Below are 23,582 nucleotides of genomic sequence, written 5' to 3'. Positions count from 1 at the left end.
GATAAGATTTTGTCTCTTTTTCTTCTTTCCTCTTGTTCCAGTGGAGGAATTGTCTGCTCACTTGCTTGTTGCTCATCTCCTTTACCAGGTACACTCATGTTCATAGCAGTATTATTTACAAAAGCCAAAATGTAGAAGCAGCCCAAGTATCAATTAACAGATGAATGAATAAACAAAATGTGGTATAGACTGCACTCCACGAAGGCGGGGAATGCTCCAGCACAGCACTGAGCCTGCTGCCTGGACACTCCTTCTCTGAAACTAAATGCTGTTATTTAAGGGCTTACATCTTACGTGTTCTTTTTTTTTTTTCTTTCTGTCTACATGTTGCCTTTACATGATTTTATTCATCTGTGTGGTTTCAAATTCTAGGCACATACTATTTAATTTTAAAAAATAAATAAATATATGACTTAAAAGGAGGCAAAAAGAAAATGTTGATCAAAAAGAAAATGTTGATCATTTTTATTGCTAGCTTGAATGACATTTAATCATGTATGAACCATCCAGTGGGAGATTACTAATTGAATTTCATTTTGAGTAAGTAGCACAAAATTTGCTTTATCTGCTTTATTCTTCTTATAATTAAGAAGATAGGTACATTGGGATTAGAACAGTAGAGAGAAATAGCATAGCAAGAGGACACAGCTATAGAAACAGGGACTGAGTTGAAACATGAAAACTGTTAAAATGATTGGTGAAAATGTTTCCAGGACAAAGGGACCAAAGTAGTGAGATATTACCCACAAATGCCTTCCTTTATCTGCTCCAAACGTGAACAAGAACTCAGATGAAGTGACCACTCTCCCCAAAGATTTTTTGGTCCCATTTACAGTTAACATCTGACCTTAGTCCTAAGGGTTTCCTCTCTAGAGTACATGCACTTACAGAGTATCCTGTTGGGCAAGACACAAGACAGACTTACCTCCACTTTCAATGAGGACATCCAGGAGTTCGTCCATCTGCTGACTCCGAGTCATTTGCTATTGTAAATTAACCAAAGGAGGACAGAGAAGTTAGAAGGTAGCTACTTCTTGGGTGAGAAATTATTAGAAGCAGCATCACAGATTTTTGAACTAGGTTTGGTTAGTTGTTTTTATTTAATTGTGGTAAAGTAGACATAACATAAAATTTACCATCTTAACCATTTTAGAAAGTACAACCATTCACATTGTTGTGCAACTATTACCACCATCCAGAACTTTTTTCATCTTGCTTTTGCAAGATGAAAAAAGTTCTGGATGGTGGTAATACTCTGTCCCCATTAAGTAACAACTCACTATTCCTTTGTCCTCCCAGTCCCTGGCAACCACCATTCTACTTTCTGCCCCAATGAATTTAACTACATTAGATACGTTGCATAAGTGGATTCCTATTAGTATTTTTCCTTTGATGACTGGCTTATTTCACTTAGCATAATGTCTTCTAGCTTCATCCATGTCATAGTATATGTCAGAAACTCCTTCCTTGTTAAGGCTGAATAGCATTCATGTCTATACCACATGAATGCTATGTGGTATAAATGACATACGAATGTCATTTATGTGGTATAAATGACATATGTTATGTGGTATAAATGACACATGAATGTATGTCTATACCACATTTTGTTTATTCATTCATCCATTGATGGATACTTGGGCTGCTTCTACATTTTGGCTTTTGTAAATAATACTGCTATGAACAAGAGTGTAACTGGCTAAAGGTTTTTGGCACTTCTTCTCACTTTGAAGTCACTTGGATCTGTCCCGTTTGGGTGCTGTGAATGTAGTCCAAGAATGTGACTCATATTTCCCTAGTTCCTCAATATAATAGTTTGTGGAACCTATCTACACTGGTAGGGAAAGCACTCCTCCCCTCTGGCTCATCTGAGTTAAGTAGAGTCTTATTTATGGAAGTCCACTTTTCTTGGCCATTTTCTTTCCTTTTGAAATTGTGAAGTTTCAATTGATCTTTATAGTTACCAGGAAAAATGGAGGCACAAAGACATATTTTGATCTCACTCTTCTGAGAGCCCAGTCCTAGTAAACAGCATCAATAATCAATACAGATGGGAACACTGCTCAAAGAATGAGTCATCGCCAGTCCAGGAGGCATTAGATGCCTACAGAGTCTGGCGGGTAATGTAAATGAGCCAAATATATAACAAGAGAGAGGGGAAGAGTGTAGAACATATGCTGTGGTTCAAGGAGGCAGTGGATACTTTGTTTCAGGTGAATGTTGTTTGGCAGAAATGTGGCTTCAGTGTTGCCAGATCTCCTAATTTTCCAGAAATGAGAAAGCCTACTTTTTGTATAAAATCTCCTAATATTAAAAATATTCTCTAAGCCAAGTGTTACCTAACTGTAGGCTGATTTTGATCTGTGGGAAACCGGTATGCGGTAACTGATGTAGATCATCTTTTCTGGGTTGAGCACATATGAAGGGTTACCTGATCTTATCCAAACTCGGTCATTTGGAATATAAGATCATTAATTGCTTTTCTTCTTTAATTTTTCTTTTTAAATTTTTCAAACATAAATGAAAGTAGAAGATACAACAAACCTCCATTATTATCCAGCTCAAGAACCATCAATATTTTGCCAGAAACGTTGATTTCTGAAGCAAGGAAAAACCTTAAAAAGTGTTCATATATTTGAGTACCTATCTTGTACCTGGACAATGTGGTAAGTGCTGCATTATCTAGAATCATTACAAAGTAGATATCAGCCCTATTTCATATAAGAGAAGTTGAGCACTTGCCCAGCCTTAATGGCAATGGCAGCCAGATGGTGGCCAACCTGACACTAAGTCCAAGCATCTGGGTGTCCAGACTTATCTCTTCTTTCTATTGGTCTCCCACAACTTCTATACACATGCAACACCTTTCTACAATTAGCATCTGGATACTTTGCCCATTCTGGTGGAAAGGCACAAGATGCACTCAATACCTGACTCTACATGCATGAAGTTGAATCCTATAAAGTTCCAGTTTTGCTAGTCTATTCTTCCATAAAGAACAAATTATGCATTTAGTTACCTGCTTTACTGCATCTTCATAGGATGGAGGCTGTGTTATCTCTGAAACTGCTGAAGTTGACTTAGAAAAAGTTGGGGATGGAATTGAAAACTTTGGCCCTGCCTTATCAGAAGAGTGTAAACCAGCCATCTGTGTCAGTAAAATGCAGAAAAGACAATCAATTCAAGGGTGAGAAATGGTATTGCTTCTGTTTTAGAAATTACAGGCTAAATTTTGGAAAAATTGATGCAAGGGGAAAAAAAGCTAGGGCTTAGAAAACAAATCCAATATATTAATAAAGTACATATCACTACAGAATTATTGCTGGAGGCCTCTTAAGATGGGAACCTCACAGATTCATGTCTCCTCCAAGGTACACCTTCTTCCGTTAGCAGAAAGCAAGATGAGAAAAGGAAATAAAGTAAAAGATTCCAGTCCAGTACAAAGAAGTCCATCAACCCAGGTATTTCCAGAGTAATTTATCCCTTACGCTACTTTATTCTAACTGTATTTGCAGAGAGTTGGAGGCACTGCTGAGAGATCTCTTCAAGAACCGGCCTTGAGTATTGTGAATGTGTTCTGTGGAGTGCCTGGGCCATTTCAAGATCTCTGTCCCCAAAGGACGCCCTGACCTGACTTGTGTTGTGTCATGGCCCTGTTATGTTTGGGCGCCCTGACCTGACTTGAGGTGTGTCATGGCCCTGTTATGTTTGCTCTTTCTTATCACCTCTTTACTGTTCCTTGAAACTCCCATATCCCTGATTCTTCCACCTGCTGATATGTGTGATTTCTTCCTTTTTCTGCAGAGTTATTGCATTATGACCCCCACCTCTCTGGATCCCTCCAGTCCTTTCCAAAGATCCATGTACTTCCCTCTTTCTCCAGCATTGTTTTTCCACGCTTCCCTATTCTGGTCTTCAATTTCACTGAAACCTGTTTCTTCACCATGTAATTTAATAAACATAGCATGACCATTTTAGTCATCTTGATTTGGGGATGACTCCTCTTAAACATCTGTACATTCATTTCAGGCCTTTTCAAGGCACTCGTTTCTATCTAAAATGTTGTTTATTTCTTCCTGCGAACCTTATCATAGGAGGACAGGGATCACAGAAGAGAGAAGAGGCAAAGTCAACTCTACGTTTAAGCCTTTTTACAAGTGCCTACCTTTTGCTGTGCACTTGGGCTTTTGGGACAAGAGTTGCCCCCAGCACCATGACTGCTTTCTGCCTGGGATCCAGAAAAGGGAGGGTGGAGGCTGGAAGTCTGGGGAGAGAAGCTTGGAGGATGGCCCTCGTGTGCCCCTGAGTTCTGTAGAAAGAAAGAAGCCACACATGACTACCAGTGGCATACTTGAGAGCAACTTATGTTGAGACTACTTGTCCTGGTATCTTATCTTTTCAAACCTTCTTAAATTCTATTACCAAAGTTTCAAATCTGGCTTTGTATGTATCACCTATTGCCCCCAAATGTTCAGTGGCTCCCACACATCCACAGAATAGGGTCTCCGCTTCTGCCCAGGATAAGTGATCAAGACTTTCCACAGACAACTACTGTTTTCCTTTGCAAGCTTAAATTCTACTAATCCCTCTATGAGCTTCCTTCTGCATACCCTGTACACCTACCTCCCTATCCTTTTTCACATGGAATGCCCTTTTCCTGACTCTCCTTTTTTAACTCTACACTTCTTCTGAAGTTCAACCCCTTCTCCAAACCTTTCAAGACTCTTCTAGCCCTTCATGATCAATCTGCCTCCCTTGTCCCCACCACAATGCTTTGTGCAGCAGTTAATGTCATAAGCACAGATTGGTAATGTTATCCTATATTGCTCTTTATTTTTTTATCATGTAATCATTCATGTTTTTAAAGAGTGCTTTGTAAACCATAAATCACTGTACAAATATTAGTTATCCTTGAGGGTATCGATGTCATTAGAACTGAATGTTGTAAGGTCCAGAGCTATGTTTCAAGAGCTAGTTTTACCTTTGTTGCCTAGGACATTATGCATTCAATAAATCTCATCAATGATAATGCATTTAAGTCTCAACTCCTCCCAAAGTGCCCACTCAGGGGTGGGCACCATTCATTTGAATGCGTTGTTCGGGTAGATTTGTAAAAATGTATTCTCATTACCTATGGCCACACCTCATATTACCAGGACAGAGAATATTCAGTGTGAAAAGGGCACGTACTTTAGAATCAGATAATCTAGAGTTCGTGTGACCCTGGGGATCCAGCTTAACTTTCCTAAGCCTCATTTTCCTCAGTGGCAAATAAAGAGTAATGAATCGAAGCTCAAAAGATTGTTGTGACAATTAACAAGATTACTCATATACATGCTTCTTAATACTTGGCGCATGGCAGGAATGCAATTAATATGAGTTTTCTTCCTATTCCTTTTCTAATAATATAGATCTCAGAATCTTTTAATAATGTAATTGTCTTTCTCATATAGACTTAAATAGATGTTCCTAATAATTCTTTGACTTCGCAGACAAAGTAAAGACTTTGATAATTACCTTGGTCTAGTCTTCAAACTAGTTACTCTTCTGAGCCATTTCCTACAATTCTCCTCTCATTCTGCTCTAGCCACACTGGTTTTCTATCTGATGCTTGAACATTCCACGCATGCTCCCACTTCAGGGCCCTTGCATTTTCTATTCTTTCTTTGCCTAAAATGCCCTCACCCCCAATATTCACAAAGCTTTCTCTTTTACCTCTTTCAAAACTTTACTAAAATGTCCCTGGTCCTTTTACTTATTTTTTCTTTAATGTCAGTTTATTTATTATTTTTTTCATACTATATGTACATAATTTTTTTAACATATTATTTTTTATTTTCCTCCTCCCCCCTCCCTTCTAGTTACCACTAGTCCATTGTCCATGTCCATGAGTCTCTGTTTGTTTGTCTTGTTCATTTGTTGCTTTTAGGTTTATATACCACATATAAGTGATATCATGTGATTTTCAACCTTTCCTGGCCCCCTTACTTAATTTAAGGCTGCAAACTTCCAAACTCTTTACCTTCTTTCTCTGCTTTCTCTCCATAAGATGTATCATTTTCTAATACGTTATATATTTTATCTAGTTTTTTAATGTACTGTTTTCCCATGAAAATAGAAATATTTATTTGGCTAGTTCAGCACTAGTCCCAGAGACTTGTGAAGGGCCTGACACACAATAGGTGCTTAGTAAATATTTGCACTCTGTAGACCATAACACGAAGAGACAAGTAAGGTCTAGTAACTTCCCCTTTGGCTCTCTTGATGAATTGGTTTGGCATCTGGTAAAGCTTGATACTAAGGAATCCTGAAAATAGGGCTTGCAATCTACAGCCCTGTGGCCAAATCTGGCCCACTGCCTGTTTTTGTAAACAGAGTTTTATTAGATCACAGCCACGTGCATTTATTTATAAGTCGTCTATGGCTGTTTTCATGATACAGGGTAGAGTTGAGTAGTTGTGACAGAGACCACAAGGTCCGCAAAACCAAATATATTTACTATTGAGCTCTTTGTAGAATAGGTGTGCCTACCCCTGTCTCAGAGAAGTGAGCTGGCCTACTGTGAAGGACTGTGGGTCTTGGTGTTTCCTGTTGGACTTTTAGTAAACCCTACCCATGGAAAGTTCCAACATCAGCTCTTCAGCAGTGCAAATCCACATCCCACCTCCAGGAAAAAGGGTATACTGGGCATAGGGCAAAGGAGTTCTTACCTGTGTGGTACACACCTGGCTGCCAACAGGCGAAGAGACCCTGTGCCCTTCTCCTTGAGCGCCTGAAGATGAAGGTAGGAAGTAATGGTTGTTTGGTGATGGGGGCAAACTGATATGCTGTGGGCTTTTCACAGCCCCAAGTGGCGAATGCTGAGGGGAGCACTGCGGGCTGAGAAATGTGGAAGAAAGTACGTTGGTTTGACCTGAGGACTCCATACAGTGAGTGCTCCCACGGGGCAGGAGTTGAGCAGCTTCACAGGCCTGCAGTTGGCCATCTGAGTTGCTGCTTTGTCTTTTCACAGATATTTGTTGGGATGCATAAGGACAGCTGGAGACAGCATCTTCCTGCTTGATGGGGGCAGCCAAGAAAGGCAGGGGCTTCTTCTCAGCACAGTTATTTCTTTTCTGCTTCTGCAGCTGCATCCGCAGCTCCTCAACGTGCCTTTGTTCTTGCTGGAGTTTCCAGGTGAGCTCGTTGATCACCTTCTGCTTCTCCACCAGCATCTTGTCCTTCTCGGAGTCCAGCCCATCCAGCTCGGAAGGAATGGAGCCCCCATTCAGACTGCTCATGAGGCTCTCCTCGGGGCAGACATGAACAGGGGATGGGTGCAGGCCAAAAGAGGGGGATGTGTCATTGAAGGTGTCAGGCAGGGACCCTGCCATTGACAGGTCGGAGGAGGCGGGTGAGATTGGGGGACTGGAGCTGGTGCTACCGAAGTGGTAGAAGCCATTGGATAAGGCACTGGTAGAAGGGGAGGACTGGTAATTGGGCAGCGCATTGGTGGGCGTAACAGGAAAAGTGACAGTTGTTATATCACCGAAGTTAGGCACAGGGTTCCCAGAACTGTCCTGGAAGGGCCGAAGCCTGTCCATGAGGGCCGTCTTGGTGCCTGACACTGGCAAGCCCCGTATTCGAAGCTGTTGTCTTAATTCAGAAACCTAAAGAAACCAGGGCCTAGTTAGTGTGCTGTTTAATGACAATCTTTTAAATAGTGTATTTATTATTATATTATTTAACATCACAAGTGAAATTTTATAATGTCTTCTCTTTTTAATATTTCTTTCCAATTTCTTCCCCTGAACCCAACGTAAATCAGTTTTGTACAATTTTAATTCTTTAGAAACTTTTCATGGTTGCACAATTATAAAAATACCCTAGAAATGTAGAGCTCAAATGAACCATAGAAGGTACCTAGTCTACTGGCCTCTAACTCCCTTCCCCGTGCCTCCTAGGTGAGTGCTTTCCCCACATGTTCTTTTTGTGGGTGGTCCTCAAACCTAAGCAGGCACCATAACCCCTGACCATGGGTTACAGCATAGACAGCTGGGCCCCAGCTGGGAATTTTTGATTCAGTGGGTCTGGGGTGGGGACCGAGAATGTGCATTCTTGACAAGTTCCCAAGTGATGCTGATACTTCTGGTCTTGGACCGGTTATTGAAAACCACAGTTCTATATTAACATTTATGTCCTAAATTTAACAGCTGGCTGAATAATAGGTCGTATATTGAGAGATAATATGTGTGGAGATAAGACCATTGATTCAAATGCTAGCCCTGCCTCTTACTAGCTCAGTGATCACTCTGTGCCTCAGTTTCTCTTGTGTAAAATGGAGATAATCATACATCATATACCTTACCCATTAAAATAGCTGAGGATTAAAATAGTGAGGATTAAAATAGCTTAAAATTTGTAAAGTACTTGGAATAGTGTGTCATAGCTGGTTAGTGTAGTATAAAGATTTGTTATTATTGTTGACATGCATGTAGTTATTTCATCCTGCATTTTTATAATCATAAATTTTATACATCGGATATCTAAAAATATAAAAACTAAATAAATAATTGTGTATATAAATAATGGACTACTTTAGATCTATTAAAACTGATGCTAAAAATATTTGTTGATATAGAATAATAAATAGTTATTTATATTATTACATTTTAGAAATTTGAATTGCTTGATTTTGTTTTTCTAAGAATTATAAAAATATAAATATACCTGTATATATATTTAAATCTATGCTTGCAGATGAAAATTTCTGGATAAATATGTGATAAAATGTTAACATGGTTCTCTTTATCTATATTTTCTGAATATTCCACATAAGCATACTACTTTTATAATTAAAACGGGAAGTATATGAAGTACTTAAATGTCAATAATTCCATAAAACAGCTAGAAAAATCTATAGAAAAATATTCTTCCAATATTCTGTAAGGAAAGATCCTTTGAGCATAAAAGCATAGAAACTAATCATAAAAATATTGACAACAAAAATTGAAAACACCTGTAAGTCACTAAAAAGAAAATGCAAATGCAAATAAGAATCTCAGAAAAAAATAATTGTAGGAAAAATAATAAAGTATTAGTATGTTCAATATATAAAGAATGTTTAACAACTCAAAGAAAAAATTTGACACCCACCATGAAAACTGGTAACGGACATCATCCAATTCTTCACAAACAAGATAAAAAAATTTTTTTTAGTGGCCAATAATGTATGTGTATCAATCCAAGATATGCATACACAACATGTATGTATTTTTGTATTCATCAAATTGACAAAGAAATTTATAATAACTCTTCATGTTATTAGCAGAAAAAATAAATAAATGAAAATGTAAAAAAAACAAAACTCTTTAATACTTTAATACCTTGCTATTCCAGGTGTGGTCCTTGGACCAGCAGCACTGACAGCATCTTGGAAGCTTGTTAGAAACAGAATCTCAGCCCCATCCCCCGACCTACTGAATCAGAAGCTGCATTGTACCAAGAGTCCCAGGTGATTCAGTGTGCATATTCATGTTTAAGAAGTGATGCTTTAACGTACTGCTTCTAGGACTAGATTGGCACAAATGTTCAGGACAGAAATTTGGCAATATATATCAAGAACTTCTAAAAATATTAATATGTTTTGGTTCAAGAATTCCATTCCTATGTACTTAGTCTGAGGAGATAATCAGAAAAATTAATAAATGTATGTACAAATTCTATTTTTAATAGCAAAAATTTGGAAGCAAGTTAAATGTCCAACAGAGGACTGTTAACTAGGTGGTGAAATGATATGCTGTTATTAAAAATAAAAAAATATTGAATATTAAGAGTTATAAAAAATGGTCATGATCTATTAAACAAAAGAGCATGCTAGAAATTTATGCTCACGTAATTATTTTAAAATGATTATTTTAAATAAAATATGTCCATATGCATTTCAAGTCTAGAAATATAACCTGTAATGCTATCTGAGAGTCAATTGTCCTTTAAGATACTCTTTACTTTTCTATACACTTATATTTCAATAATAAATATTACTTTATACTCAGCTAAAACCTACTTCAAAAGGACTGCAACAATTTATACTACCACAAGCAATAAATATGCTATCTTCCCCCATCCCCAGTCTTGCTAGCATTGTTTCATTATTTTTTTTTAAATTTGCTGGTTTAAAAAAGTGCAAAATGGAAACTCATTATTGTTTTAATTTTGAATTACTTAAAATTAATGAGTTCTACATTTATTTTTAGAATCTATTCTGGCACTGAATAATTTAAAGTACATTATTAAATAATGCAACTCATATTCTAAAATGAATACTTGTGGAGTTCAGGTTACCTTAAATTTCAGAATATTATGCTATATGGACTTACTGGGGACAAAGTTTGTATACACTTCTTTCCTATACTCATTGGTGTTTTAATTGTTGACAACTTTTAAAACTATTTATTATGGAAAATTTTGAACATACACAAAAGTAAATAGAAAAGTATGATGAATCCCATATATCATCAACCAGCATTGAAGGGAGCAGGTATGTTCACACATTAGAGAAGTTCAAGGCGCGGCTTTCATTTTTTTCAGTTCTTTTGTAAGTGCTGGGTGAGTACATATGCCAGTCTTGAGGATCGCTTTGGAACACACTAGGATCAACTCAAAGCTCAGCGTCATTTCAGTGAGCTGAGGTCCATGTGGTCTTTGATCCAGAGTAAATTGCTAGCACATATATATCATGTAACAAGTTGCTGCTGCATTTCAGGAAAGACATTCTCAGATTTGAAGATTTCATAGACTAGTACATCATTTTAAATGGTATAATTGACATAAAGTTACCAATATTCTATCTTGTTAAATAAAGACTAATAGCCTTATTTAATAAGATCTCTATTTAATAAAAAGAAACAAACAAAACTCTACCAGAAACACTCAACTTCCATCTACTATCATTATCATTTCCTAATAGAAAGGATCTTTTATCATTCAAAACATTGGGAGGAAATAAATTCTTTGAATAAAGAACAGTCAGATATGTTGAACATATGTGAGATTTATGAAAAACCATTTACATGGTTTTTGTTTTTCTCATTTCATCAGAGACTGGTAAAAGTTCATCATGGAATTGACCACTGGTTTAGAGCATTCTGGAAGCGCATATCAATCTCACAGCTACTCTCTGTACTAAGCTCTACTATGTACATATGATTCTCTTTAATTCTCATAATAGCTAATCTATGCAAATGAGGAATCTGAGATGCAGAAAAATTAATAAATTAGCCCAAGTTTGCATAGCCAGTGAAAGAGCTGAGTTGGGAGCTACAGTCTTCTGCTCCATTGGATATTCAACTGCAGCAGTTAATATTCTGTCACCTACTTGAGTCTCTCCCATGCTCATCTTGTTCCTACTGTTCTACATAAGAAATCAGTTGGTGAAAATGTTATTAAAAATGTACTGATGAATTTGTTAAAAAGAAAGGAAAAGAAAAGAAGATCACGCCAAATCCTGTACCTTCAGATCATCTAGGTTTGATGGAAGTAGACCTGGTTTGAGAGAAGAGATACCAGTTTGTCCAGAAAAACTGTTTTTGACAGGAGACAAAGGGGTATTGCTCAGTGGTGTAGAAGAAGAGTTTGGATTTCTGATCATCTGTTCATTTGGTTCTCTGAAAAAAGAACAAAAAAGAAACACTTAAAATATGGTCAACTATATATGGGGGGTTGATATAGTGATTTATAGTAAGAAATATATATATGCTCTTCATCCTGGTTTCTGACTCGCAGCTCCTAAAACCCTTGGAATTTCCTAAATAATGAGAGTGACAAAGGTGTCTTTTGTTATGAAATGACTTGCGGACTCCATCTAATGAGGGATGCTGGTTGCCAGGAGAACCAATCATGTGATTAGAGGGTTGAAACTTTTAGTCCCACTGTCTTCTAGCCCTTTGACCTCCAGGGAGGGGAGAAAGATTGGAGATTGAGTTCACCGATTGCCTCTGTTTTAATTAATCATTCCTCTGTAATGAAGTTTCCATAGACATCCAAAAGGACAGAGATCAGAAAGTTACTGGGTTGCTGAACACTTGGAGATGTGGGGAGAGTAGTACCTGGAGAATGTATGGGAGCTGCATTCTTTTTCACTGTAACTTGCTCTATGCATTTCCTCCATGTGGCTGTTCCTGAGATATATCCTTTTATAATAAACCAGTAATCTGGTAAGTAAAATGTTTCTCTGAGTTATGTGAGCCACTCTAGTAAATTAATCAGACTCAAGGAGGAGGTTGTGGGAAACTTTGATCTACAGTTGATTGACCAGAAGCCCAGGTGACAACATCTGGACTTGTACTTGGCAACTTAAGGGGCTAGGGATGGCTGTCTTGTGGGACTGAGCCCTTCCACTGTGGAATCTGATGCTATTTCCAGGTAACCAGTGTCAGAATTGAGTTGAATTGTTGGACCAGCTAATGTTGATAATTGTTTGGTGATGTGAGGAAAACCTCTGCCACACACCGGAATTGGGTGACCAGAACCTACAGGGGTTGACTTGTATTTAGATCAGATCACAAGTTAATTGTCTACAAGGATCAGGTGAGTAATAAGTCAGCAGAAGAGGCAGGGTGAGGAAAACAACAAAAGGCTAGATAGAAAGTGGCAAGTGACACTCGAGCTGAGTTTGGGGGAGATAGGAGGGAGTAGTGGAGCCTTTGGAATACAGGCATATCTATCCATTATTTAGCAGATGTGCTGTCCTGTGGAGGCAGGAGCAGGCCTGATGAAGCTTCACTGTATGCAGCACCCAGCACAACTGCCAGCACCATCCGAAACTGAACAGAAACAGGTAAGGGAACCCGCATCCCAACTTTATCGTTGAAGAGATTGATCATTGAAAAGGTGGCCTGATGATGAGGTCACCACACACTGGGGCTCAGGAATCATCTTTGGGGATGTCACTCAGTCACTCAGCTCTGTTGCTTCCTATTATATAAGCACTGAGCCAATTCAAAAAACATAACCTGTGTTGGAGTTGTTCACAATTCCAATATACATTCTTAGATGGTTTCTCCTGTCTGTTCCATAATTCAGCCTGAAATTGCTAATACTTTCTCATTTCCCAAAGAGGCCTCTTATCAGGGGCATTGATTTACTTGCTTCCTCCAGCCTTATGTTCCTAAAAAAGTGTGCATGGTTTCTAAACAGAAACCATGGGACTCGCTAGGTCCCAAAGTGTGGGCAAGTGTGCCTCAGACAGAGAAGTCATCCCCAGCCTGTGCTCACAGCCACCCCCTTGGGCAATCCTGACTTACTTGAGCTGAGCTTGGTGAATGCCAGGGTAGCTGAACCGGTGCTGTTGTTGCTGCTGCTGTTGGCTGAGGATCTGGAGCTGCAGGAACAGCTGCTGCTGCTGTAGCAGCCGGGCGTAGGCTGAGTCCATGGGTGGGGGAGACTTCTCTGCCTTCTGGTCTGGGGGAATGTACTGGTGATATTTGAGTTTCTTCACCTTCGGCTTGGGGTCCTTGGGCTTTTTGTGGCGGTTCTTACTGTCACTCAAGGACTTGGACTGCAAAAAGGATGAAGAAATGCATGTGCTTTAGGCGATGGATGGGAATGACTTGGAGTTATGGGTGTATCGAAAGGAGTTTTTGTCTGATGGATGTTCTCGAATCTTGGAAATTCGATACGGCAAAGTCATGATGTGCAAAGAGATCCTGGGACATTAAGATATCTAATGAAGAAATCTATTTTGAGTATATCACACTGAAAGGACATTCCTTAATATAGGAAATCTTGAATCTTAGAAGTGGCTCCAGGAGTATTTCCTTCCCAGAATAGAGTGAGGTGTAAGCCTGTGTTTCAGTGAGAGAAGTTTCCTCAATCCAAACCAACCAATGGCCTAATAAAGGATGCATTCTGATCTTGGGATAGATTCATAAGAAAGTTCTTTCATATGTATACATGTAATCACCTTTAGTTAAGCACTTAGTAAATTGACTTAGTAATGACATAAACTGAGATGAAATTAAGCTTGCCTTTAAAAATTCAGAATGTGAAGTTTTGTTGCTTCAGGCTGAAAAGCATAAGACAGACTATCTCTCCCACCACCATTCCCAAATACTGATATAAATTCTGGAAGTGACCTCCTCTAAACTAATGCTACTTTACTTACTATGGGAAGGGATAGCCACACACTGGAACCCCTCCAGAAGTTATGCATTGCAGAGCATCATTTGGACACACTGGAAAAAGTTAAGGGCACAGGCTAGGAATTTAAGAGAAATTTCTGAACTTGATACGATTATTTTACCACATCTTAGTTTACTCACCTGAAAGCTGGGGAAAATATTCTATACTTTCTATCTCAATGAGCATTGTAAGGATGTGAAAAGATAATATTGAAATAATAACAGGTCTCAGAGGACCGTGCGATTATATCTATAACCTGCTCCTTAAATCAAAAGGCGCCCATATATTAGAAAGCAATAGGTCCATACTGTAATCAGTTGAAGAAATATAAAATTTCAAACCTTTACTTATTACATAAGGTTGAAATGAAAAACATGGGTGTCATGACAGAAGATTCTTGAGGACTGGGGGAAAAGTTGGAGAGAAAGTGTGATACCAGCAGTGTCCAGGAGAGGGGGCTCCTGAATAGCTGGCAGGCTTGTTCCGACTGGGCAGCTTCCCCATTTTAACCACAAAATACGCCATCTGAAATGTGACTTATCCAAAAGAGCCAACAACTTGCTTTTCTCTGACTCAGCACATCCCACCACCGAAGCCTCATTTGTGTTTTCCCAAGGAGGTTTCTTCTTGGAGACTAGTGAATAATGAGTACAAGTATTCCCATGTGCTCGGTGGTTCTGTTTCTCCCTGCTGTTTAATTGATCAGCATTCTAGTTAATTATATCAGTCGTCTGCACTTGGGAGAATTTCGGTGGGGCCCCTGCAGTCAGCTCTGCCCTGCTTTGCTCCAGCTCAGCTTCTATCCCCACCCCATCCTAGGACTTGCCTTGTCTGGGGGAGCTGCAGCCCTAGCAGTTAGGTCAGGGGCTAGGGAATTTTCTCTCCATGTTGCCTTCTTAGCACAGGGACTCTGAGCATTCCAGAAATGCTAAAATCTAACTATCTGGACGGTGAGGGCAAAGGTTATTGAGACCATAGAGCTCTGAATCCATGAAACTATATAGTTTCATACTTTTTATTGGAACCAGAGGATACTAAGATTGTGGCTTTGTATTTTTATGTTGCTGCTTTTTTTTTTTTTTTTTTGGTTGTTAATTTGTTTTGTTTTCTATCTAGAACTTCATGGCCAATAGAAGGGGAGAAATCTCGTCTTTCTAAAGCAGAGGTGGATCTAAATCCAGTGGTTTGAGACCCAGGCATAAATTGCGTAAAGAAGGTTAGTGTGATGCAGGAAATGGCTGGAGAGTGCATGACTTCCTAAAGGCTTTCTGATTCCAGCCTGCACACACACACTGGGACTGCCACACAGCACATCACCCCAGCAGCCCCAAATCAATTAGCGTCTTCTGCCCTGCAAGATAAGGTCCAAACTCTAGTCTGCTAGAGAAGACAGTTCACCAAACCAATGAAACTGCCCCTCTACAACAACTTACTCCTCCTGCCTCTTTTCCTTGCAATTTTCAGCTGTCTGCAATCCCCTCTTCTATTTGCTATCTTACTCTTGCTCATCCTTTGAGTCCAGCTCAAACCCTAGCTCACCTCGGAAGCTTGTTCTAACTCAGAATGATGTCTCTTATCTGTGGGTCTCATATTCTCATATGGCATTTTGAGGCGGCCTGATAATGGTCACACCACTAAATACCCTGCTGATGGGGCGAGGGAGACTGAAATCTGGCTCCCATTCTGTTTCCTAGGCTACTGGTTCTGAGTGGGCTGTGGCTGTCTGGGACAGGGGAACCTCTTTTGCATTGCAAAATACAAGTAACAGGTAATCACCATAGCAACCATTTTAAAGTACATGATTCAGTGGCATTTGGTACACTCGTGATATTGTGCAAGTGTCATCACTATCCAGTTCCAGAACATTTTCATCATCCCAAAAGGAAACCTCATGCCCATTAAGCAGTCACTCCCTGTTCTTGCCTTCCTGTAGTCCCCAGAAACCACAAACCTGATTTCTGTCTCCATGGATTTGGCTATTCAAGATATTTCATAGAAATGGCATCATACCATATATGGCCTTTTGTGTGTGACTTCTTTCACTTGGCATAATATTTTCAAGGTTCATTCATGTTGCAACATTTATCGGTGCTTCATTCTTTTTTATGGCTGAATGATATTCCCTTGTATGGATATGCCACATGTTTATCCATTCTTCAGTTGATGGACATTTGGGTTAGTTACAACTTTTGACTATTGCGAATAGTATTGCTCCAAATATTCATGTACAAATTTCGTTTGAACGCCTGCTTTCAACTCTTTGGGGCATATTCCTAGGAGTGGAATTACTGGATCATATAGTAGTTCTATGTTTAATTTATTGAGGAACCACCACTGTTTCTCAAAGTGGATGCACCATTTTACATCCCTATGAGCAATGTATGAACATTTCAACCCCCACATCCTCATCAGCACTTGCTATTTTCCATTTTTTAAAAATTACAGCCATTCTAGTGGGTGTGAAGTGGTATTTGATTATGGTTTTGAGCTACATTTTCCCTGATGACTAATGTCATTTGAGCACCTTTTCATGTGCTTGTTGAGATTTTCTTTATCCTTGGAGAAATGTTTTATTCAGATCCTTTGGGGCACTTTTTTATTACTTGCTCAAAACACTGTATGGGATGCTGGTGGCTGTGATAGCCAATTAGACTACAGGCTCCTTGAGGGCAGGAATCATATTTTACTCAACTTCTTATTCAACCTTCAGGGAACCTGCTTTGAAAATACCTTTTTCTTACATACGATTTTACGATTTTCACAGTATTCTTGTGCATTCCCTCACTGGCCTCTTATGAAACTTAATAAAGTCAGTAAGGCAGATGTCTTTTTCCCCACCTCATTTGCCTCTTTCTTTGAGAAGCCATCTTGTATCCTCTTAATTTAGAGATGACGAACATTTAACAACTGAGAATTCACAGGCATTGACCAGTCAGGAGGGATAGTGTCTCTTAAACAACCAGTACTGCTGAATCAATCCTGCCTATCACTGAAATTGACCTGTACTTCTCTAGGCAACTATCACATTCTCTTCGTGTAGTGAGGCTGGAGGCTTTGCTAATTTGAATTATAAAAATTTAAGTACTTTGGCAAAAATATTAATAAATTTTATCATTGTACACAACATTAGAAATTATGTGAATCATCTCCTTGCACCTGCAAAGAACAAACTTCCTCAATTGTCATATAATTTCAAAGCTGTTGATCTGAATGAATTGTAAGCTAGATTTAAGCCAGTGCAGTTTGGTGGGGGAGTTTTATTGGGCCACTAAAATACCTACCATCCATTTTAAACATGAAAATCACTTTCGTGTGTATAGTTGGTTGGGGAGGGTGCTATGGAGCTGTTAGTTTAACATTGAGTCTTACTCAATTGATAATCATTTAAAAAATACTTCATAAGAGCCCTCTCAGCTTTGATGGCAACAATTACAAACTGAGACAAAGAATATTTTAATGGGGTTTTAAGACACAGGTAGCCTTTGACACTTACCTTAGGAGTAGCTTAAAATAGCATAAAGCTCTCAGAATGAAAAGGGATTTTAGAATATTATGTGCGACTTTATATACCAAGAACAGCAACACTGTTTATTTGAGCTGGCCTGTATTTCATAGTGACAACGTTTATCATTCTAAGGACAATTAGTACACAGGGCTGTGAAAAAAAAAAAAAGTCATCTCAATGTTCATTGGGTGGTGGCCCTAGAGCTCAGAAAACATGCTCCAAAATAAATTAGAAATTATTTGGGATGAAAGAAGACCAAATGACAGCCAGGCAGTTAATTGAGGAGAGAGCACTCTGTGAACTATTAGATATAATGCTGCGAAAATTAATGTGCTATAATATGCTATAATGTTTATAGTTATTTGTCTACTGAGAATGTCACCACTCCATTCATACGTATTTCCATACAGAGACTGGCTGGAATATTATAGGTCTTACACTGTGCAAGGCCTTCAGGTCTGTGGGCGTGTACTCAGGCAGGCACTTGGAGATGGGCCCATTCGTACCTTTACAGCAGCATGCACAGGGTTGGGGCTGCTGAGGGGGCCAAGCCCCTGCTTCCCTGTGTCTGACTGGTTGCTGGACTGTGAGGCCGAGTCATTCCTGTCATTTTCTGAGCCAGAAGTAAGACCCTGAAATTCAAATGTTAGCATTATTAGGATGCAAGAGTAAAAACCGAGTGACTTAGAAATGATATAGTGGAGCCACCCTCCCCTGACACTCTTAGCTCTGCTGTCTTTACCCTGCCTTCACATCCAGGGACATATAAGACTAACTCCTCCAGGGGAAGGAGTCGTATACATAGTTTGTCCACAAATTGAGACACTTTTAAGAAAGAAAGAAGCTATTATTAATAATAGGTATAGAACCAACCTAGTCTAGACAAACCAGAACATCTGGTCACCCTGTGTGAAGATTCCACCCGTCTGTGACAAGGTCCACCTGTCAGACTTGATAATGGGATTAAAAAAGAAAGTAAGAGGAAGGAGTGGGTGTAGGAACTTTGGGGGAAAGCGGGACAACCAAAAAACTAGATGACAGAGTGTAAGCAGGTAGAGGAAAAGTGTGTGTGTGTGTGTGTGTGTGTATCTCTGTGCACATATGTATGTATGTGGCATTGTTCTCTGTATATCTAGATGTGTCTGTGAGTATGTATGTGTGCATGTGTACATGTATGCACATATGTGCATGTGTAGGCATAAGCATATGTATTTATGCATGCATATGTGCATGTGTTCTGTGTATACGTGTATGTGTCTCTGTGTACCTGTATGTACATGTAATGTATATGGGTGTATGTATATGTGTATGTGTCTGTGGTGTGTCTGTCTGTGTGTCTATGTATGTATATTTATGGATATTTTCATGCATGTGTGTATATGGAGGTATGTGTGTGTGTATATACTGTCATGAAAGACCTTTGTGTGAGGCATGTTTCTGTACGCAGAGGACTTAGAAGAAGGAGTGATTTGTCTCCTACATTCCTATGTTGTGACTTTGACAAAAAGGGGGAAGGGCTGCTGAGGATCTCCCCCTGGAGCTTCTCAATTCTTCCCTGAGCCCTGGCACCTGCAAAGGTCTACACTATGGGATCCTTTCCTTTCAGAACCTTCTTGTCCTTATCTGTTACATGGTGTTGCTGGGTGAAATGACAAAATAATCTTTGCATTTTGTCTGGCATTGCTCAGTGCTTATTCCCTTCTTCCCCTCTCTTGGGGTTAAGCAGAAAAGAGCTTATCTTCTCTTCAAATCATTCTTAAATCAGAAGCTGAGGAATTTACTGTCAGAATAATAGTACAAATGGTCTGATATACTGTTTGATGTTATCAAAGAAGTTTGGCTTCAGAGACCAGCTGTGGCATACAGGGGAAAGAAAAATGCTTTGATTATGAACTCTTGCACAATAGATGTATGAATATTTCAGCTCTGCTTTTTATGTCTCCTCTTTTTCTCCCATTCCACATTTTCTCCTTGGCAGCCTTAGCTTTGCTCCGATGCAATGGAGGAGGGCATGACAAAGACCAGTAAGTAGCACAGTTTCGGGAAACAGGGCCCTGGATGGTAATTATCAAACTGTCCCTGCTATCTGTATGGTGCTTTACCATGTATAAAATGTTTTCAAATATAATATCTAATTTCAATCCATCAGATAATTCCCATGAGGCCAAGAGGAACAAACTCTGCCTAAAGGGAAGGGACTAAAGGCCTGGAGGGTTCTCTCCAGAGCTGGTATATAGGATAATCAGGGGTAGAAGACTCACATCTCACTGCCAGCAATGTGTCTCCTTCTCCTCATGTGTGGGCACCCACACGTGCATCCTCTTAGGACTCCACGAGTACCATTGTGCTGGCTGAGGAGACTGGTGTGTGGCATCTACAGGTGGATGCTCCAGGGGCTGGGAGGAGTCTGAATGTTTTTGGAGGCCCACAGAAACACAGACCCTCAGCCTCATGGAGCCTTAGTTCCTCCTCTGTGAGGATTAACATCAGTGATCCCTACCTGGAGGGGACTGTGATATCTAATAGAAAATGCCTGTAAAGTGTCGAGAGTTGGCCACAGCACAGAGTGAGTACTTACTACATGACAGTGGCTGTTGTTAATACTCATTATTGTTCCTTATGAATGTGCTTTTAATAGTATTTGCAATATACATTCTTCACATCTTGTGAGTTTGTGAATTTGTCCAGAAAGAGATGAGCGTCGTGCTTGGGTTGGAGCTGGAAGTAGTGGTTGCAGTGGTTGGGTGGATAGAAAGCTGCTAAGGGTAGAACCAACTTGGGCCTCCCTGCTTTGTAGCCAATCAGCACTTCCTGGTCCCTCCAACCCCCTCAATCCAGCCCCCTATAGTGACTGCTCAGTGCATGGAAAGACTGTGGGCTGTGAAATCAGTTCTGCTCTGGCACATTCTATCTGGGAAATTTTATCTGGGTCATCTAAATCTCAGTGAGCTTTATTTTTACTTTGTCTGTAAAAATGGTGATAAAATGTGTCTACTTGGATGAGTAGATGCTTAAAAAGTCAGTCAAAGGGTATAGTCCTGGGATTCTCTTTTGGGGTTTTCTGGAGGTTTTTGCCACTACACACAGAACCCTGGACCCAATAGGGTAAGAAAAAGCAATAAGGCGATGTGCCGTCAAGAGACATCTCTGGGTCTCTACATGTATGTGACAGTGTTGCTTTTAAGACTATGAAGAGATAACAGACTGAGATGTGGTTTGTTTACCTGGATCGTCCCCGGAGGACCTGCCAAAGGGGTCTCTGTAGCTTTAGTGTCTGGGGGAGATCTTGCCGAGCCCTGGGGGTCTTCGCTTCGAGTCTGATCTGGAGAAAGCCCATCACTGCTGCTGTCCTCTTCGAAGGCAAACGCATCCGCTGATTTAGAGAAACTCACCTGGTTGCCTGAGGGAGTGAAATCCAAGAACTGGGTCAGTGGCTTTGGCACACACAACTGGGCTTTTCGGAAATGCTTCAATGTGTCATTCCTATTAAGACTAGCTCCTTAGATCCATTTTCAATTCAAGGTAAGAGTGAAGAGATATCTTAAGTTATTTGGTTTCTCATCTATTTAGTCCCTATGGAGACTTGTGTTTATAGAGATGATAAAGAATGAGTGACATGTAAAAGGTTTACCATCATATGTTAAAATTTATTTTCAGGTTTATTAATTCTAGTACATTTTCTATGTGAACCCATATCTTTCTGAAACTAAATCAGGGACGATGAAGGAAAGAAAAGGGGTCACTGGATGCAGAATGAGGCCAATGGAGAAAGTACTAAGAGAATGCTTCATCTCCCTTAGGTTTTACGACGAGAGATATAATTGAGATGACAGTGTGCCATTTGCATCATGTTCAAGTATAAAGCAGGGCACACTGCACAAAATGTTTAGCAAACTTTGCTTAGTAGCTAGGCACACTGCACAAAATGTTTAGCAAACTTTCCTCAGTGTCAGAATTAGCTAGTGTCACCAGAGTGTCCCAAAGCCCCATTCAACTAATGCATATCTGTTTATAAAAACCATAAATGTGTCTCAGAAACATCAGCATGATCTTTATTTGTGTATTAATTGGATTTTCTCTTGATTCCTCATATCTTTGTGTCTATTTTGGAAATCTTTACCAGCTTGCACATTCAGAGATTCTTCCTCAGCAGCCTACATGGTCTTTGGAGGGGAACAGATACCTTAGCTCAAGGAGAGGGGTTATCAGATCAGATGGGACTAGAATAACATCCTTATATGTCCCTTATGGTTTTTTAATTGCCAAATTTCATCTGGTTTATTATCCAACTGCACAGTACAAAATGTGCTGAGGCCACATCGTGCATCTGACCTGATTCCGGGCACAGCTCTTCTAAAGGAATTTAAGTATTATCAGGAAGTTTTCCAGCCCGGTATTCTGCAATCACACTGACAAGAACTTTTGACTCCTGCTCTGTGCAGATAAGACAGAGGAGCTTTCACCATGCAGACTGGGAAGGCAACGAGGAGCTGGAAGTAATGGAACAAATGTGGTTTTGGGCTTGTCATCGCTGCCACTGCTGGCATCTGTCATGGTCCCTCACTCAGACATCCAAGGGTCAAATCAGGAAAGAGGCCAGACAAGGACAGGTGGAAACTCCAGTTGCTGGCCCACTAGGCAGCCTGCTAACCTGGAAAGGTTTTGCTGCTCCAGGGTGTTGAATATTCTTTATAAAAGTCATTATTGCTTTTCTATGATTATAAAAGTAATATATACTTATCATAAAAATTCATATCATATGAACTATACATAATAATCCCACTTCTCATTAATAACTTATTTCCTCTTCTAGATTTAATTTTATACATACAGCAAGACATATACACATGAATTTAAAAAGCATTTCATACAGATAGAACTGGGTGGAATATATTGTTCTGAAACTTGCTCTTTTTCACTCTACAATATTCCCCGGAGATCTTTCCATGTGAGCACACAGAGCCCTTCCTCAATTAAAAAAGTAGTTTTTGGTAGCAGCTGCACAGTATTCCATTGTATTAATTGGGACTTTTATTTTTTAACTTTTATTTTCTAAGGTGCACTCTTTTTAACTATAAAAATTTGAAATGCTAGACAAGTACAGAGAATAATATAAAATATCTGTTTACGTATTACCTGAATTAAATACATGCTAGCATTTATACTTATATTTGTGTCAGAAACCTATTCATTTTCTAACATTGGGTATTTGACAAATGCCAACTTTTTCTTTGAGATCAGGGGTTACTCTTCTTCCCCGTTAGTACTATGGTCTCAAACACCTTCCTCTGTATTTTAAGAGTCCAGAATTAGCTCATAAGCAACCCTTTTCCTTTTCTCACAGCAAACTCTGCACTCTGCAAATAAGCCCATATTTGTCATTTTCATGCAGTGTGAAAAATATATATATAATCCTTTCTCAAAAGGATCATTTGCCTGAGATAGTCTCAGGAAAATCCTTCCAGCTGCCTCCATGCATATGCTTCCATTGTAAACTTAACCCATAAATTTCCTTATTTTAGAAATCGCATTTTCATTTAACTTTAAAGTTCTACTTCTGTTTGTGGAATTAAAAGCTTTGTTCCTGTTAAAAGGATTACATGTATTATTGATGGCCAGGTGGGCATGGGAGTTGGAGGGGTGGGAGGTGTCAAGCCTTCCCCACCTCAGAAATCACAGCATTTTATTGAGATCTACTTGGCACACACCCTGAGCAGCACCATTTCTGTTCTCAGGGAACCCTGTGTGTGGCTGTGCTAGCCCCCTGAGGCAGCGGTCTTCTCTGCGCAACAGGACCCCCACCTGAGGTTTTTATTATCTTATATTTCTTCCTCACTTCTTCACTTTAAATGGATATGGATCTTCTCTGTGGGGTCTGATTCTTGAGGTGACAAAGATCCTCCCCTTCTGCCCCTGC

The 23,582-nt window shown here is 39.6% G+C and overlaps 1 protein-coding gene across 1 annotated transcript in view; it reads right to left on the bottom strand.

The window, feature by feature from the left end:
- The window catches only part of MYOCD (myocardin), an 85,096-nt gene that overhangs the window by 4,368 nt on the left and 57,146 nt on the right, over positions 1–23,582 (bottom strand). Inside the window, exons 6-13 of the mRNA XM_039847381.1 lie at positions 20,890–21,065; positions 18,172–18,297; positions 13,284–13,537; positions 11,492–11,645; positions 6,711–7,649; positions 4,166–4,309; positions 3,020–3,148; positions 926–983 (exon numbers count right to left, since the gene is read on the bottom strand). Of these exons, the coding sequence (XP_039703315.1) occupies positions 926–983; positions 3,020–3,148; positions 4,166–4,309; positions 6,711–7,649; positions 11,492–11,645; positions 13,284–13,537; positions 18,172–18,297; positions 20,890–21,065 (1,980 nt within the window). The remainder of the gene's footprint in view (positions 1–925; positions 984–3,019; positions 3,149–4,165; positions 4,310–6,710; positions 7,650–11,491; positions 11,646–13,283; positions 13,538–18,171; positions 18,298–20,889; positions 21,066–23,582) is intronic.

The sequence above is a fragment of the Pteropus medius genome, unplaced genomic scaffold (genome assembly GCF_902729225.1).
Source record: "Pteropus medius unplaced genomic scaffold, Ma_sr-lr_union100, whole genome shotgun sequence".
NCBI classification, from domain to species: domain Eukaryota; kingdom Metazoa; phylum Chordata; class Mammalia; order Chiroptera; family Pteropodidae; genus Pteropus; species Pteropus medius.
Note: the sequence above shows the minus strand (reverse complement) of the source record. Positions and strands in the feature narration are given on the sequence as shown.